The sequence below is a fragment of the Martes martes genome, assembly GCF_963455335.1.
Source record: "Martes martes genome assembly, chromosome: 4".
Lineage (NCBI taxonomy): Eukaryota > Metazoa > Chordata > Mammalia > Carnivora > Mustelidae > Martes > Martes martes.
This window is the reverse complement of record NC_137891.1, coordinates 162770922-162790257: the sequence shown is the minus strand read 5'-3', so window position 1 is coordinate 162790257 and position 19336 is coordinate 162770922. Positions and strand designations below refer to the sequence as shown.

Here is a 19336-nt window from a genome sequence, read left to right as displayed (position 1 = left end):
GCTATTTCTTCATTACTGTAATTAGAAAAGAATCCAGTGAATTAACAGCTGCCCTCTTCGGCATTAACTGTGAGTCAAACTTTCTTCTGGTTACACTTAAAAGCTGTATCTGAGAGGGAAAGAACCACTGCTCCTTAAGGAATGTTAAATGTGGTTATTTATGCCGTAAGTGTGCTAACTTATGAACAATACAATCTGACAAATGTGAGGTTTTAAAAACTGGGGCAAAGCAACAATGAACTCTGCCTCAAGGGGCCCCGAAAGCTGACGTGCTTTTAAAGCCTCCACACAGTTACATACCTGTGCTACTGGCTACTGGTACTGCCGTGGTAAAAAACACCTTCTCGACTTTAGATGCTTGCTGCTGGGGAGGAAGAAAAAAAAAAAATCACATTTATGGCCACTCATGTATGGCAGATCTCCAAGGACCTGAAGCCTGCCTGATTGTACTGGTCATCCAAGAGGACAGAAAACCCTCAGTGTTCAAGGATTTTTGCACTGAGTGATGTTTTGTTTGTGCTCTGACATGAGGTCACTGCACTATTTGACATTCAGTGCTGATGGTGCAGCCGGCTTTGTCCCCTACTACTTGGCTGTCTCCCAGCTGCCCAATCTAGTAGGTTCTGTCCGCCCAAAGGCTCCACCAAGGTTGCTTTGCTTAAGCTGGGGTCTTCTCACAGGGAACCCCAGGGCTAGCTTCCCTACAAGGCCTCCACTGCCGCCACACCCCAATACTTCTGTGAGGCTGGAAAGTTCTTTTGTCTCGTCAAGGATCAACCTGCATGCTAAGGACCAGCTAAGATGTCCTCTCACTGGTAGAAGAGCCCCGTGAGGTGTGCTATAAGCTGCACAGGGTAGCAGCTCCAGGGTGGGCTCTGGCCTCAAGTTCAAGCCCCACCACCTCTTAGTTGTTGAGGGCAGGCAAGTGATTTTTCTTAGAGTCTCAGTTTCCTCATCTGTAAAACGGGAATAATAACCAAAGGACCTCCCAGAGGGCCCCTGTGAAGGTGAAATGAGAGGAGGCATGCGAAGCCTACAGGACATGGTGAGCCCGCAGCAAACATGAGCGATTTACGTTCTATGAGGCGGACCACAGAATCAGGCCCAGAGGCCACCCCTTCCACTGTGGTAACACTTCCTGTTACACTGGCTACAGGATTTCTGCTTTCTTCCAGTAGTAACCTTAAAAAGGCTTTGTACTTTATCCCTTTTGGTGGGGGGGGGAAGGGTCCCTCTAGGCTGAGTCTAGGAGGAATATGAGAACTTCTGGCTAAGTTATAGGAGCTGACACTAAAATAATGGTAGAAAAATGAGACCGATATTTAAATACACAAAAATGAATTGTATGGAAAAGGAATGACACCGGCCCCATGCAGCTCCCCAGGGCAGATGCAGGGGGAAAAAAAAAAAAAGTAAAAGTGACATGGAGCAGATTGGATTACAACACCAAAAAGGCCTTCCCAGTGACTCTGGCACTCTAAACATGGAATCAGGTGGCCTCCAGAGGTGCCTGGCACCTGATCTATGGAATCTGAACACTCTGGTCTCGCTGTTTAGCCCCAGACTACCCTTCCAGTTTGACGGCGTCATACATCCACCCTAGCATTCTCCAATTTAGTACGTTGTTTTCTCCATCTATTTCCTCCTAACTCAAGGCTCACCTGCCCTGGATGGCTACCCAACAAGCCCCGATCCTCTGCACCCCTCATCTGGCAGCACGATGTAGTAGTCAGGAGCACGGGCTCTGAGACCAAGCTGTCTATGCTCAAATCGCAGCCTTCCCACTTATGAGGTGTGTGACCTTGAGCTAGTCACTTAACTTCTCTGGGCCTCAGCTCTCCATTGGTAAAATCATACCTACCTCCTAGGATTACTGTGATTAAATGAGCAATGCACTGAAAAGTGCTTAGTTAGCACAGTGGGTGACATTCAGACATACAGACATCTAGAGACTGAAAATATCAGTGGTTGCTAAGGGAGAGGGGGACGGGATAAATAAGCGAAGAATAGGGAGTTTTAGGGTGGTGAATCTACTCTGAATACTGTAATGGGAGACACATGACATCATGCGTTTGTCAAAACCCACAGAACAGTGCACACACAGTGTAGGCCCTAATATAAACGATGGACTTTGGTTAGTAGTAATATATCGATACTGATTCACCAGTTGTAACAAATGTGTCAGACTAATGCAAGATGTTACTAACATAGCAAACTGGGTGGTGGTGGCCGAGGGCCGGTAGCCAGAGAGTGCACAGAAACTCTCTGTACCACCTGTTCAATAAAATCTAAAAAAAAAGTAACCTAAGAATAATGTATATAAGGTAACAACTGGCACATGTCAGACCTTCAATTTCAAAAAGTGCTTAAACAGCACAGTGAGCCCTTATACATAGTAAGGGTTCGATAAATCACTGCTGTTATTTTTTTATTACCACTTTTATTATTATTTGGCCCTTTCCCTACTGGTAATGTTAACTTTGAGTCATTTTAGCCTCTTTAACTAAAATCGTGAAAAAGAGATCATGGTTTTCACTCTTCTGTATCCCCAAAAGTATCATGCATGGTGCCTGGTAAATACCAGGCGCTCAGGGCACCCGGGGGGCTCAGTCAGTTAAGCGTCTGTCTTCGGCTCCAGTCACGATCCCAGGGTCCTGGGATGGAGCCCCCGCTCAGTAGGGGAGCCTGCTTCTCCCCCTCCCTCTCCCTCTGCCCCTGCTCCTGTGCTCGCTCGCTCTCCCTCTCGCTCACTCCTTCAAATAAATACAATCTTTTAAAAAACAAACAAACAAAAAAAAACCAGGCCCTCAAATATATATTTAATTGAGTGACCAAATCATTTCCTTCATCATCGAAACGAAACACTTCTGTAGAAACCGGTTCTCGAGGAGGCCCTGGGAGCACAGATTCTCTCTCTGACCTGGCCACAGCTGTGCTTTCCACCTGATGGGGTCTGACCATCCCTGCACATCAGTCTGACTCTGCCTTGGAGAAGAACCCGGTTTCCTAAGTCGTTCTTGGGCCTCTGCAGTCTGCTGACTGCTCTGCTCTCCTAGAGGGTGCCGTGACACTGCAGATGGGATCTTCATTCATGAGCCTGCTGCTGCCTGGCAGAATGGGAGGGCTTGTCCTCTGCTTCCCTACTGCGGGTCTGCATCATGGCATTCTCCGGATTTCTACCACTCGCTCATGGGGACAAGGCCAAGAGGTCAAATCACAGGTTTCAAGGCCGATACAATAACTGTGTTCAGCAAAACCTGGGAACATGTCCTCTATGTACAGACGCACCGGATCCGTTCAGACAGAGTACTTACAATTTGTTCCTGGTTTTGCGGTGAACTGGTGGCACCATTTAAGATCCACTGTAGGTTCTGTTCTCCCATGACCAGGCTTGACTGCAGGATGGCTGTGCTGGGCGTCGGGGTGATGGTGATCGTGGGGTTGTGAGTCAGGACAGAGTTGGCGCCCAGGGGCAGAGTCTGGACCATGGCCGGCAGGGGCTCAGTAGTACTTTGGGACTGGGGCGGTGCCGCCACGGCCGGTGGTGCTGCCGCCGCCGCCGCAGCCCCGGCAACGACAGAGAGTCCCGGTACGACGGGCTGCGGGGCCTGAGGGTGCGGGAGAAACTCTTGACGATTAGCAGCAAACTGTGTGCTGTGGGGGACAGGCACTTCTGGAGGTTGGAAGAGAGCAGAGGGGTTGCCAAATGCAGCTTGCCGGGAACCAGTTCCTAGGGAAGGAGCAGGCGGAGGAGCAGACGGTGCTGAGGCTGGTAGCAGAGGCTGGGGTGGCTCGGACATGCCAGGCTGCAGTACAAGCGGGAGAGATAAAGATGCTGAATTTCCTGTGGATGGCGGAACATCACTGACTGACTCTGCATCACCATTAAAACTTTCAATCAAGGCAGCTGGCAAGAAAAAGAAATAGAAATATATATACATATCCCAAGCCTTACAGGAGCCACAAAAACACAGTCATCATGGCGACACCAAAGATAGCTGAAGTCCGTTAGAGCCAAGAGCTTCGTTTCTAGAAGGCTGGCCTCCTGCGTTCCCTTTAATGACCCCTCCGGCCGAAGCACCAGGCTTCACGACCAACCTCGCTTTCTACATGTGAAGAGCTAGTATGGGCTTCACCGTCAAAAAAAAAAAAAAAAAAAAAAATTGTTCTAAGGCTTTTCTGGAAAAGAGAGACTAGACATCCCCTTTTGGCATAAGCAGCGAACACACTTTCTGACTGCTGTGAAGCTTCAGGGACAGATTTTCATTCAAACACAGAAGGATCTAGGCATCTGATGCTGTTCGTGGATCCTGCCTACTCGCGAGCACAGTGTCGCTTCAGATGAGCGAGCTCACAGCTCCTCTTTCTTCTGAAAGCCAACAAGAGCTTTTGAAGAAGACCCTCTTCTTTTGAAGGGCTAGGGAAAGGAGGCCCTCAAGGAGACTCTTGCTGAGGGAAGGAGAGAAAAAGCTGGAACCAAACAAAAGGCTCATACTTCCCGGACCCCTCACCAAATTCATGTGTTGTTCAAGGGAACTGAAAATCTACTTCACGGCGCCTGCCGCGGTGTGTCACCGAGGGGGACTCCCTTGCCCGGTGCCGAGACGTGAGCAGGAAGAGAGTCTATGGCACAAACCTGTCTGTTGAGGATCTTCCTGAATTGCCGTGTCATCGGAATTCTGGAACATAGATTCGAAGATGATTGCTGGTGAAATTGTGCTGAGGTCCTGGCCCTGTGATTGACAGACAGAGACAGAGACGTGAGGCTTGTCACCCTGAGGCAATTCTTCACTGGGACAGAACACACAGAAGCAGAACCAGAATGATCTTTTTGATATGTTTCTTTTTTCTAACTTCTCCCTTTCCAAGGTGACATCTAGTTCCCTATACCTCAGACACTGGCGATTTGGGTCCTCAGATACTCTAAAACAGGAGCCCACAAACTATGACTTGTAGGCTGCGTGTCCGTTTTGGGAAATAAAGTTTTACTGGAATGATGCATGCTTGCTCATTTATTTCCATGCTCCTTTCATTTCTGACGGCACAGCTGAGTTTTGTCAGAGACTCTGTGGTCCGCAGAGCCAAAAATATTTACTATCCAGCCCTTTCCAAAAAAGGAGCTTCCTGACCCCTGCCCTAAAAGACCAAATCCTACCTAAAAATGGGATTGTATAATATCTATTACCTGCAACCTGCTCTTCTCATGTAATAATAATGTACTCTGAATATCCTTCAAGGTCATCATATAATACCCATGAACAGGTATGCATGGCAACGAATCAGGCAATAAAAGAAACCTTTTATGAGAGACAGTAGTTATCACCTTATACTCACTACTGTTTGTCACTGCAAGTTTCTTTGTAATTAAGAATTAAGAAAACGTCAGAGGCATTTTTAAAAAAGATAAAATGTGGGGGGGGGGATCTAAAAAACATATAATGCCCTAAGGGTCTGACTGCTGATAGGCACCAAATAAAATGGCCACCTCCAGGCTTCTCTGTGGTGAGGGGAAGTGAGGGGAAGGGGACAGCAATTCTTCTCCCTCCAGTCTGCCTCTGCCCCACAGCTGGTAGGGCAGGAGGGACAGAGGCAAGTGCCTCCAGGAGAGCAGGCAGGTAACAGAAGTCATGAAGCCAGGGCAGCAGGGACAGGAGGTTGGGGCAAACTGGGGGGCGTGTGCCCCCGGCACCTCAAGGGCTTCGGAGGAACGCTGCCCTATGAAGTGCAGACTGGGGACTTCTGGAGCTCAAGAATGGTCTGAAATGTGGATTTTCATGTGAAATCTACTGATTTGTAATTTAAAGCAAGTAACCGAAAACAAAGCACTGTACGGACCAAACAAAACCCATCTTCAGGCCATATTTTGCATCAGTGCCAACTTGCGTTTAAAGGTCATTTTGTAACAACTCTGCTTCTGGGAGGGGGAAGGATCACTCTGGGCCTGGGCAAGTGTGGTGAGTGGAACTGTCCAGCAGCCTAGAGGTCCTCGAGATAAAACCGCGCACGTGAGCCAAGAGGGGCCAAGTTGGGAGAGCAGTTATCCTTAGGGAGAGGTAATAGCTGTTAGTGGGCATGGAGGGTAGGAGGCTTCTGGGATGCTGAGAATGTTCTATTTCTTGATTTGGGTGCTAGTTACATCGATGTGATGAATTGTGATCATTCATTAAGCTGCATATTTGTGATTGGTGTACTTTTCTGTATGTATATTACACTTCAATAAAAACTATTTTAAATTAAAAAAAAAAAAAACCAAAAAAGTGCTGAAGTGCCTGTGACTCAGCCACTGCCAGGCTTCAGGATACAAACCCTGGGGACAGAGTGAGTTCAAGCAGCTCCCCGAAGTAGAGGAGACCAGAAGAGGCTGAGCCTCTGGGGCCTGGCTCAGAGAGACAAAGAACCCTAGGAGCTGTCTAGGACCAGGATGGAGCCTGAAGCTCTAGATCCAAGAGGTCCAGAGCACCGTTCCCTAGGCGCTTCAACCCTCCTTTAACGAAAGATCCAAGGAAACCGAAGCTCACGTCGGGGACCCACATACACATATGGCTGTCCAGAAACCAAGAAAAGAAGGCCTTCGTCAAAATGTGTCTGTCATTTGGTATTAACAATTCATCATTTTTTTAAAACCAGAACAAAGCAAATTAATTTTTTTTAAAAAGGCAAATTAATTCTATTACTTTAAGAATTGTGGCCTTAGAATGAAAGACTAAAAATGAGACTATTTCCAATTCTGGAATAAATGATGGGTGGTGAGGGCACACTATGTAATTTGACCCCAAGGGACAGAGCCTCTGTCTTGCCAATGTCAACTATGGTAGAAAAGGCTTTTTTTCTTTTTTCTTTTTAACAAGTACTTAATGTCCCTCCATACCAGGATTCCTCACCTGATGACCCCAGGGCTCCAGAAAGCTCTTTAGTCCTAGATCATGGCCCTGGTCAGGGAGTAGACTCCTAAACAAATCATTTAATACAACCTCTGAGATTAAAGTGCTATTTTACCCCAAAATCTTAGGTTCCCCAACTCAGAGGGCATCGAGGCCTCCGGTACAGAAATTTCATCTTAGACTATTAGCTCTGAAATGCGAAGAGGCATAAAAATCACATGAAGCGCTTATTTAGCGTCTTTCTTTGTTCTTCAGATTGGTTCATTTCTATTGCTCTGTCTTCAATTTAACTGGTTCTCTCTTCTGTCATTTCCAATCTGCTGTTAAGACCATCCAGTACATTTTTTGTTTCAGATATATTTTCAGTTCCAGAATTTCCATTTGGTGTACTTTTTATAGTTTCTATTTCTCTGCTGAGATTTCCTGTTTATTCAGTTATTACAAGCATGTTTCTTTATGCCCTTGAGCATGAAGGAGCTACTCAGAAATCCTCGTTTACTGGGGCACCTGGCTCGCTCAGTAAGTGGAGCCTGCAGGTCTTGATCTTGGGGTCGTGAGTTTAAGCCCCATGTTGGGTGTAGAGATTGCTTAAAGAAATAAACTTCTTAAAAAATGTTTTCCTCTTTCTTATGTGTACTAATTTGGGATTACCCAGGACACTGTAAACGGTATGTTGTAGAGACTCTGTCGACTTGACTATTCTGTGGATCTGGCTGTGCTCTGATGGCAAACTCGGTCTTCCCTGTGGGGGAGAGCAGCCGCCTCTTCGTCTACTTCTTCAGCCCTAGCTGGGCTGCTGTGGGTCTGTCTCACACACGCCCAGTTCGGGGGTCAACTAGAGATGTGACCAGTTTATACACAGAGTTTGGGGCTCCCACTTTGTGGCTCTTTACTTTCCAGGCTATTCCCCTCTTCACCTTCCAGGTGCTGCTGTGGTAGCTCGGAGCTCTGTCCTCTGGTTATCAAGCCAGTGAGCCTGCATGTTTACTGAGTTTTAGCCATCTTGTCTGGTGTCACCTGGGGCTTGCCCTGAGGCTGATAAGCCATAAAACTTGAGAACATATCGAGGGCCTTTGCCATTGTCCATGCGGCTCCTTCTTCCAAGCTTTACCTCTGCCTGTTTGGGGGCTGCCCTTTGGTGCCTTCAAGTAGCTGTTCCTGATCATCTGCCCAGCATATGGAGTTGTTTTCCATGGGGGTTTGGTCTGATAAGAGCAACTCCACCATTACCAGAAGAACCCAAGCCTTGGGGTGCTTAGATAAAAAAAACGCAGTGTCAGATACCACTCCCAGAGGATACTGATGAAGCAGGCTTGGGGTGAGGCCCAAGAAGCCACGTCATCAGAAGCGCAGAGGACCCCACTGACACACTCTGAGAACCTGCACACATTTCACAGCACTCCTGAGTCTTTCCATTTCTGCTCAAATACCTCCTGTCACGTTGATTCCTTCTTACTTAAGCAAATACTCATAGAAAATCTAACTTAAGATATGTTTATTTACCATAGAAAAACGTCAAACAATGCACCCCTAACAACCCAGTTGGTGACAGAGCAAAGCGCACATCCTCACAGAGCATAAGCTCGGCCTTCATACAGTGGCCTGCAAGGCACATCACTGAGCCACGGGAATGGCAGGGGAATTCCACACACAGTCAACTGAAGTCACCACATCAAGAGACAGTGGGGTTGTCCTTTAGAAGAGGCTCAGAGAGAAGGCTCCCTCAGGACCTCAATGCAGTGAGTGAGCTCAAAGAAAGACAAAGACGGACTCCAGTCACATCAGCAGGGCTTGAGAGAGTCTGCAAACTGAAATTCTGGTGAATTCTGGCTCTCCCCTTATAGCGGACTAATTTTAACTCCTCAAGGACAGACCACACTTACTTTTTTACCCCTACAAGCTCACATCAGCACACTACCTGATGGACTAGGCACTCAATAAGAATTTGCTAAGTGAATAAAAGAAAGAAATTTTCTGGGGCCAGAGGTTATCGACTGAGTGACATGGGTCAAAAGGCGTTAGACATCAGAGAGAAAGACCTTTCCCGTGAGGGCTCTATCAGGAAATAAAATCAAAACAGCCCTAAACTAACTGGATGCAACCAAATCTGGAAGACTCCAAAGGCTGGCCTCCCTCAATTTTCCCACCAAAGGGGTGTGCTCAATTCTTGCACTTATTTTTCTCATACCCATATCACAGGTACACTTACCGTAGAATTTTCTCGCAGTTCAGAATCTGTGGACAGAAGGCTCAAATCACTCAGACAAAGTGAGTGATTTGTATCCTGTGAAAGACAAAAAGTTCTTATTGAGTAACAAAAAAAATTAAGATTTATAGTAGCACAGCATGTATAAAACACTTGATCACAATGTCCCTATGGTTGCAAATGTCAAGATCTGTTACTTGGAAAGGTAAAAACCATCCGAAGAAAGGGCTATGTGAATTATTTTAATTTTTAAAATCCTGATATTCTTAGAAGACTGTCTTATATTTCTTAAAGATGGTTAACAGATGATCTTAAGAATTGTCTCATGACGGGGCACCTGGGTGGCTCAGTGGATTAAGCCGCTGCCTTCGGCTCAGGTCATCATCTCGGGGTCCTGGGATCGAGCTCCGCATCAGGCTCTCTGCTTGGCGGGGAGCCTGCTTCCCCCTCTCTCTCTGCCTACTTGTGATCTCTCTCTCTCTCTGTCAAATAAATAATTTAAAAAAAAAAAAAAAAAAAGAATTGTCTCATGACTGAGGCTCCAGAGGAACAAAAGCTGTAATAATATGAAATTAATAGTATTTGTATAATTGGTCTTCTCATTTACAAAGCAATTGCCCATGGCCTGATTTGCTATTCATATGAACCTGAATTATTATTTTATATTCCCATTTTAAGTATGAGAAAATCAATGCTAAGACTGGCAGTGAACTGTCCAAAATCACACAGCTGATTAGCAGAACACAAACCCAGTGCTTCTGAGGGGAACGCCATCTTCCTCTGTATCACTGTGTTCCCAGCATCTCAGGGATTCTTACTCAGCAGTGCTGAGGATTTACTTCCAAATACAGCTGCCTAGGCTAACTCTGAACTCTGGATTCCCAGAATGCCAGCTGCGATTCACATACTTTTGAGTGGGAACCCTGCTTACCTCATGGGTCAAATGTTTCCATTCATACAATCAACAAATAGTCACTGAGCGTCTACTACGTGTGAGGCACTGTTCCAGGCCCAGGGCTACGATACTGAACAAAACAAGTCCCCGCCATCAGAGCGCTTACATTTGGGGGTTGTGGTGGGGGGGGGTGTGTGTGACAAAATCCCCGAAGATGATGCTAAGTTTATGGAGGATAAATGGAACAGGGAATGCTGGGGCAGGAGATGTCCTCTTATTAAATCAGGGAAGCCCTCTTAGATAAGCTGGCATTTGAGCAAATACTGAGGGAAAGACAGCACGAGCCAGGCACGTATCTGGGAAAAGTGTTCCAAGCAGAGGGTATAATAAGTACAAAGGCTTGGAGGCAGGAATGGGCTTCCTTTGTTCGAGGCACCACAAAGAGGACAGTAGAACTAAAGCGAGAGGAAGAGAAGTAAACGAGGCCAGAGAAGTGACGAAGAGAAATGACCCCGTGGGCCACTGTAAGATTCTGACTGACTTTTGCTCTAAGTGACGCAAGAAGCTACTGGAGAGTTATGAACGGAGGACAGACATTATTTGCTTTATGGTTTAGAAAGACTGCTCTGGGTGAAATATGTAAACCAGTCTGTGTCAGGGCAGGGTGGGAGTGGGGAGAAGGGGAAAGGTGTGAGGAAGATCACTTAGTGGTTACCATAGTAATCGAGACAAAAGGTGACAGTGGCCTGAACAAAGTTATCAGAAGTGATCAGATTCTATGTATATTCGCATGGTAGAGCTGACATTTTGCTGGCAGGTGTGGGATCTGAGGGGAAAAAAGAGGTATCTAGAACGACTCCAAGACTTTCGGCCTATGCCACTAAAAACACAGAGGTACCGTTTACTAAGGTGGGAAGAGGTTTGGACATATGAAATTTGAGAAGACTGATGCTTTCTGGGTTGAGGAGAGAGGCTGAAAATATTGATCTTTCTCAACTTAAAGTGCAGCTATATCCTGATAAACCCAGCCTAAGTCGAAAATGCACTGAACACCTAATCTTCCAAACATCACAGCTTAGCCTAACCTACCTGAAACAGGCTCAGAACATTTACGTTAGCCTACAGTTGGGCAAAATAGTTTAACACAAAGCTGATTTTATAACAGTGTTGACTAGCTCCTGTAACCGATTGAATACTGTACTGAAAGGGAAAAAAACAGACCGGTTGAATGGGTCTGGAATAGTTGGAAGTGTTACCAGCTGGTTACCCTGATGATCGCAGGCTGACCGGCGGCTGTGGATCATACAGGATCATACAGCCTAGCCTACTGTTAGACCGGGAAAAGAGTCAAATCAAGTTTCAAAGTACAGTTTGTACTGAATGCATATGACTTTTACACCATAAAATCAAACCATCCTAAGTGGGGACTGTCTGTACCAGTCTAGAGTTCAGGAAGAGATCCAGGCTGGAGATCTTTGTAAGACTCAGAGGCAATCTAGATGGCTCTGAAAGCCTGGGACAAGAGGAGCTTCCCTCTACTGGGGAATGAGCTGCAACCCAGAGAAAACGAGACCTGAGCACCATGTACTGGGGGGTTTGGGGAGGGGGTCCCAGTGCTTAGGGGCTGTCACCAGTTAAATTGTCCTCTGTCACATGAACAAGAAGATTGATCACAACTTAATACAGGCAGCTTAGTAGACAAAGACTCTCAGATCTTAATATTTTTATCTGGTTTTCCAGAAGAGGAAACTGAGGCACAAAGAAGCCATTTGCCTAAGGGTGTCCATCTGATCAGTAGCAGAGCCTGGATCTGAATTCAGGCAGCTGAGCTCCATAGGCCACAGCCTTTACAGATAATGTTATTTTGCCTCTCACCACACAGGGGTCAAGGACCAGGCTCTGGAATCAGACTGCCTGCTAAATCGGAGTAATTACAAGCTCTGGATACTCAGGCAAGTCATTTAATTTCTCCTTGCCTCAAAAGTTTCATTATCGGTAATGTGGGGCTAATAACAGTACTGACCTTGCAGAGCTCGTGAGTGAGACTATCCATGTAAAAGCACTTAGCACTGAATGCAGCAAAAGGTAAACACTCAGTAAATGCTAGTTATTATTACTAATAAGATACAGAGGCAGAATAGGTTTGAAGGGATCCTTTGCTTTTTAAAAATTGGAAACCACAGAATTTATGCGGTCTCTCCCCAGACCAAAAGATATTACCTATTTTAAGTAAAAACCTCATTTTTCAAAAGGAGGTCAGTGTGGTTCAGTTCCTCTATGAAATAGTAAGATAATAATACTCACTTCCTAGGTTTAAGAGATGTACATTAAGTGCCCAATACATTAGAAGTAAAAACAGTAGGGGTGCCTGGGTGGCTTGGTCAGTTAAACATCTGACTCTTGATTTCGGCTCAGGTTGTGATCTCAGGGTTGTGAGACTGAGCCCCGTGTCGGGCTCCACACTTAGTGGAGTTTGCTTCTCTCCCTCTCCCCATGTGCTTGTTCTCTCTCTCTCCCCCTCAAATAAATAAATCAATCTTTAAAAAAAAAAAAGAAGAAGAAGAAGAAGAAGTAAAAACAGCAAATTTCTCCCAGGACCTCTCCAGAATGAAGCTGCAGAGAAGAAAATACGGTAGATGGCCTTGGCAAAGAACAGACCAACTGTCTAAAACTCTGCAGAAGAAAGCTCTGCAGTTCAGTACCTCCCATCAGTGGCTCTCAAACCTTCTGGTCTACAGACAATTCAAAAGGGCAAGAAACCTTCCAGATTCTGCCTGGTTCTCCAATGACAGATTAAACAGATCTATGAAGCAAAGCTTTAATTTGCGTTTCAAACTCAAGTACAGATGTTTCACAAACACAAGTGAGAAAATAAGACACTTGCAGAGCATCTGGCTGACCCATGTGAGACCTCTGGTGACAAGGTGCCTCTTGCACCGTATCTGATGGGAAGGAGGCAGAGCCAAATCAAAAGCTGAAGCACAGGGCGCCGGGTCAAATTGCCAGCTTGCACCATCCCATCACAAAGACACAGATCTTGACCCTGACTTCTTCCCTCTCACTGTCGGATACACAGAGAAGACTTTTTGACCTTTTATTTTGACACACAAACAATTGTTGCTGTTCTGTGTTGCCCAGATCAAAACAAGAGACAGGGGCGCCTGGGTGGCTCAGTTGGGTAAGGCCTCTGCCTTCGGCTCAGGTCATGGTCCCGGGGTCCTGGGATCGAGCCCCGCATCGGGCTCTCTGCTCGGCAGGGAGCCTGCTTCTCCCTCTCTCTCTGCCTGCCTCTCTGCCTACTTGTGATCTCTGTCTGTGAAATAAATAAATAAAATCTTTAAAAAAACAACAACAACAAAACAAGAGACAAAACACCACGCACCTCTGACCCATTGTGATTTGGAAGTGCATTGTATGAGTGTCCTTTATTGTCGTGACCTTTCATGTGACTTTTGAGACTGTACTGAGTGCTGAATGTTTTCTCACAGCCATTACTGGGGCAGAAAAAGGGTCTTTCACCTGCAAGAATGACAAATAGTGTTAATATTTCCATAGTCATTTCACTCGATTCAGACATCTACTTTTCCCTAACAGAGAGAAGTAAATATCCCTGTGAGGGTTCAGGTAACAGCTGTTACAAGTTGGACAAATTACACGTTAACCATCCCAGTCCTGAAACTGAATGTAGAGTAAACGTAGCTTGCCCCTGGCAAGTTTAAAGAGAAGATTCATTCCCCCCCACCACAGGTTCTTCTGAGAATCTCTGCACTGATTTCACTTGTTAAGGTTGGATTCCTGAGTCCAACCTTTAGATCTTTTTCCCTCTGAAAGAAACTCAAACATTATAGGTGAAGGCTAAGCTGATTAGGTTTGCTCCGTCCAGGAAGCTCTACAAGTCCCAAGAGAAACACAGATATTTACTGGCTTGATGAAGGTTAAAAGAAAAACTACAAATCAGCCTAAACTCACCAGTATGTGTACGGACGTGAGTTTTAAGGTGGTGGCTTGCTGCAAATGCTTTCCCACAGCCATCATGATCACACCTAAGGAAGTTGTTTAAGCAAAAAGAAACAGCAGTCATATGGGAAATAGGTCTTTTATCTTCAACATCTCTTATAAATACAAGCTCAAACTAAAACACATGTTCAGAACACAGAGATCTGATCGAGGAAATTGATTTTAGAGATGGGAAATGAAGACAGGTCGCTGGAAAAAGTGACAGATCTGGGAACAGAGGGAACTGATGGTCCAGGATAAATATTTCTTGTCCTACAAGCAAGTCACATGTTGAGAGCTCTGACAATGAAAGCCTTTTGATGAATTACTTAACAGAATTCTATTGTCGATCAGAGCTGATACAGAAAATCTACTGCCAGTGGGATACTAGGAATGTCAATAGTAGGTACAGAAGCTCTCACATAGGCAGGAAGCCTAAAATGTAACACTAAAACAAAATCAGTCCCAACTACACTGACCACATAATATGTAATGTATAATGGCCGTAATGACTTATTTATAATCTTCAGTGTCAAGATCTACTTCTTTCTCTTTTACTTTCTTGATAACCAGAGCTATAAGTAATCTCTCCCTCCTGAGAACTCCTGAGGCACTTATCTCTGAGTTTCTTTTAAGGCACTTGTCCTTTCCAATCTTATTTTATCTTTAAGGGTATACATTCGTTATCTGTTCTAGATTAGAAACTCTTTGAGGGCAGGGTCCAAGTAGTCCTTTATATCTGCTGTAGTTCTTCCATACCGCAGGCATTCAGTAACTATTTATATGAATGAATGCATTTTCTTGTAAGCCAAAATATTTTCTTTCTTTAAATAGAAAGCTTCTCTGGAGCATTTTACTTCTTAATTATATATAATCATGTGTCTAAATTCCCATCTAATATTCAAGAAAAATTAGCAGTTTCAATCATCACAAAAATACATGTGATTGAATAAAAATTAAGAGTCCCTCAACAGCCCTATGGGGGAAAAAGTAACCCAAGCTTTCCAGAATCTGGAGAGTAACCAACTAGAATCTAAATACTCTTGCTTTTAGGGGTGCTTGGCTGGCTCAATCGGCAGAGCATGTGACTCTTGATCTCAGGGTTGTGAGTTCAAGCCCCATGTTGGGCATATAGCTTACTTATTTACTTACTTACTAACTAACTAAATAAATACTCTTGCTGTTAGAGGGGCTATGACTCAGGAATGAAACTCTAATTTTAAAACACAATTCCATTCAGTTGATGTTTAAGAGTTGACTGCCCCATGCGGTGCCTAGGTGGCTCAGATGGTTGGGCGTCTGCCTTCAGTTCAGGTCATGTCTCAGGGTCCTGGGATCGAGTCCCACACTGGGCTCCCTGCTTGGTAGGGAGTCTGCTTCTCCCTCTCCCTCTGCTGTTCCCCCTGCCTGTGCTCTCTTGCTCTGTCAAGTAAATAAATAAAATCTTAAAAAAAAAATAGCTGACTGCCCCTGAAGACAAGGGCACTGCCTAAGGATCCTGATGAGATGAGTGACTTGAGAGGGGAAAGGTAGCATTGTGATGCCATGCATGTAACAGCAGTCTTTCCTGCCACACTTCAGAGACAATGTTTATGAGCAATTTTCACTAATACATCTATACTGTATTTAGGGAGAATCCTTACAAGCTGATTATCTTACCTAAAAAATGTCATATAATCATTTTGTTCAAAATTTGAACATTTGTTCAAAATGTTTTTGAACCCCTACTGAATGCCCAGAACCACACTCTATGCTATGAGCGGAGAAGGTAGATGATACACATCCTCCCTTCAAGGTTACATACACATTTACACGTGGATGTGTTCAATATACACACGGGCACAGGTATGTATAGACTGAAATACAAACAAAAATGGTTGCTCCTATATGTGTGTGTATACAGATGGATTACAAGGCAACAACTAAACACGCAACAAAATAAAAAACCTGCACTCTTACCCTTCATCTCCCCTCTCATCTCCTCCTCTCCCCCACCTAGATATTTAGGTAGCTCTCCCTTCCGCTGTGCTTGAAGTCATCTGTGCACCTTGTTCTCATACGGTCTGTTACTTAGTACTTTCTCATCAGACTACATTCCCAAGAGAAGAGCATGTGTCTTAGTATTTCTCTAGCACCAATAAAAGTGCCTCCCACCTTAAGTGAGTTTCAACAAATGCCTGTTGAGAAAGGGAAAGCCTGAGGCAGAAAGGCCATCACTAGGGTCCCGAGTAAGGATGCTCTTAGAACCCATCACCACTCCCTCCTGTATGCAGGAGTTGGTTGCGGCCACCAAAGAACTAGCAGAGGGAATTTTCTTTCTGCTTCGAAAAATGTCAGGGCCCATGGAGACATCCAGCTGCAACCTGGTCAGCGACAAACAGAGAGCAGTTCGACTCACCGAAATGGCTTTTCTCCTGTATGGGTTCGGATGTGCTTCCTCAGATCGCTGAGTGTGGTGAAGTACTTGCTGCAGCCTTCGGATTCACAGTTAAACGTTTTCCCTGTGTGAAGCCTCTGATGTGCTTTCAGCCTGTGAGACAGCCCAAGAGACAAAGTCCCTCCGGCATTTGCATAATGTAGGACAGAGCCTCCCCACCCCTGTCAGCTTAACGTGCTTCAGGATCCAGGATGTGAGAACTCTATATCCTTAATATATTAGTATCCCCAGTTTTCTTGCTTGAAGAGAAATTCAGAGAAGTATGTAGCCTAGTGGTAGGAGTGTGACTGTGCAGCCAAACTGCCTAGGACTCAAATCCTGGTCCCACTTCCTACTGGGTGGGGACCCTCCAACCAGTTACAAAACCTCTCTGCTTCTGCTTACACATCAGCGCTGTGAGGATTCACACTCAGAACAGTGCTTAGCGCAGGGTGAGTGCTTCCTAAGTGTTAGCTCTTGCCAAAGTTGAGGACTAACAGGAGTCTCCTGATATAAACAGCGTAAAAGAGAACTGGCCAAAGTGTGGTAGAAAAAAGTTAACTTCAAGGTGATGAAGGAAAGAAAATGACAGAAGCCTTTGGACAAGATCCTGAGCCAAGGGGAAGTAACAGTGCAAGTATTAAAATCCCCAGGCCAGTATGTCACTCTGGGAGAGGCAAATCTGAATACGAAATGTACTATCCTTTGTAACCAACCCCATATAGGTCAATCTTTAAGTAACAAGTTCCTCCAGCGAATTTTAAACAGTTGGGAGAGCACAGCTGTGCATTTCATTTTTATTTTTTTTATTTTTTTAAGTAGGTGCCACGCCCAGCGCAAAGCCCAGCACAGGGCTTGAACTCACGGACCCGAGATCAAGATCTGAGCTGAGACCAAGAGTTGGATGCTTAATGGACTGAGCCCCCCAGGTGCCCCCCCAGCTGTGCCCTTTCAAGCACTAGAAGTGCCCATCTGCACTGGGCAAGGGGAGGACTCTGTAATCACAAGGGCAGGGGCTGGAGAAGAGGCCGACCTGTACAGCGTGTTGAATGCCTTCTCACAGCCCTGCACGTCGCACTCAAATGGCTTCTCCTTCGTGTGCACTCGCACATGGATCCTGAGGCTGTAGGAGGTGAGGAAGGCCTTGCCACAGCCCTCCTGATTGCAGACAAACGTGTACTCTCCTCGGTGAGTCTTCTGATGGGTGCGCAGGTTGCCTGCTGTGCTGTAGGTGCGGGGACAGCCCTCAAAGGTGCACTGGTACCGCTTTACCTGGCAGACAAAGGACACCTCATCAACAGGACAAAAGAGCTGCCCAACGCCTAACTCCTCCCAGAGTCTGGCTCCCAAGAAATGTGGAGGACACACTGAGGTTCCTATCATAAGCACAGAAAACCACCTCTAGCAACAAAGCAAGGGAATCTTCCCCTTGATGGAATCACGCCAGAACAAAGAGTAAGTCATGAGGATGAGATAAGCCTATAGGCAGATGAATATTCTAAATGAATATGCTAAAGGGGTTTTCAGACTCTAGTATACATCTGGCATCTAAAGGTGGGTCCATACTATCACAATCACCTATATCAAAATAACATTTTGCCTTTGTTTTTTGTTTTTTGTTTTTAAGATTTATTTTAGAAAGAGAAAGAGAGACTCAGGCTGTGTGTGCAGGGGGTGGGGACAGAGAGAGTCTTAAGTAGACTCCACGCTGAGCACGAAGCCTGCCGCAGGGCTCGATCTCGATCTCCTGACCCTGAGATCGTGACGTGAGCCGAAAACAAGGGCCGAGCTGGATGCTTGACTGACTGCACCCCCCAGGCATCCCCTGGCTTTGTTTTCAGGCTTGATTAAACACCCTGCCTTATGGCAGCCCACCTTGACTGGAACTGACCAATGTTAAACTGGGTCTAAACCACCCTGACACTGATATACTCAGTCATCAAGCAGTATCTCCCTAGCATAGCTTCCACTGCAAAGTTTCAAGTCCACGAAACTAAAATACTGTATTAAGAGTTTCTCAGAGTATTTGCTGGTATATGACATTTCTCAAAATGCCAGCCTCTCGGTTTCACTTTCACCGCCAAACTTCTTGAGAGGGTGGCATACATGTGTGCCTCCATCTCCCTCGATGCCCACATACTCCTTAAGAACTTGGCAAGCTGCTTTCACTGCATGAAATTCTTCTCTTGCACTTCCCAGTGGACAAACCCTTCCATCCTTCGCCATTTGCCTTCCCTTATTTGCAAACCTCTCCCATCGCCCTCCCCTCCCGAAAACCTGTCCTTCACAGCACAGCAATTCCACACAGCTCTCTTTATCTTCTTCTTCTCCTCCTTCTCCTTCTCCTCCTTCTTCTCCTCCTCCTCCTCCTCCTCCTCCTCCTCCTCCTCCTCCTCCGAGCCACGCCTTTCCCTTCCCAGTGATATGTAGGTTTATTCTGGAACGTATGGCTCCCCTCCCAGACCCTCCCCTGCCTGCCCCGGTGCAGTGGGAAGCAGCCTCAGACGTGGCTGGAGGAGACTGAATTTTCGGCACTTATGTTCAAGACCTTCCGCAGGTCATTTTGCTTCGCTGAGCCTCAGTTCTTTATTTCTCAAATGAGTATTTTTTTTTTAAAGATTTTATTTATTTATTTATTTGACAGAGAGAGAGAGATCACAAGTAGGCAGAGAGGCAGGCAGAGAAAGAGCGCGCAGGGGAAGCAGGCTCCCTGCTGAACAGAGAGCCCCATGCTGGGCTTGATCCCAGGACCCTGAGATCATGACCTGAGCAGAAGGCAGAAGCTTTAACCCACTGAGCCACCCAGGCACCCCTCAAATGAGTATTAATGCGTGCCCTGCCTGTCTCACGGTGCTATAGAGTGGAACGAAATGAGATCAAATATTTGTGAGAACCCGCAGTAAGAGATGTGATGTTGTACACACAGGGTGCTAGCACAGTCT

General features: G+C 45.7%; 1 protein-coding gene across 1 annotated transcript in view; it reads right to left on the bottom strand.

Moving 5' to 3' along the window:
* Positions 1-19336, bottom strand: part of MTF1 (metal regulatory transcription factor 1) — a 35813-nt gene that overhangs the window by 1702 nt on the left and 14775 nt on the right. The window contains exons 3-10 of the mRNA XM_080801219.1: positions 17428-17666; positions 16377-16508; positions 13952-14025; positions 13365-13501; positions 9091-9165; positions 4637-4733; positions 3315-3907; positions 301-364 (exon numbers count right to left, since the gene is read on the bottom strand). Coding sequence (XP_080657345.1) covers positions 301-364; positions 3315-3907; positions 4637-4733; positions 9091-9165; positions 13365-13501; positions 13952-14025; positions 16377-16508; positions 17428-17666 — 1411 coding nt within the window. The remainder of the gene's footprint in view (positions 1-300; positions 365-3314; positions 3908-4636; positions 4734-9090; positions 9166-13364; positions 13502-13951; positions 14026-16376; positions 16509-17427; positions 17667-19336) is intronic.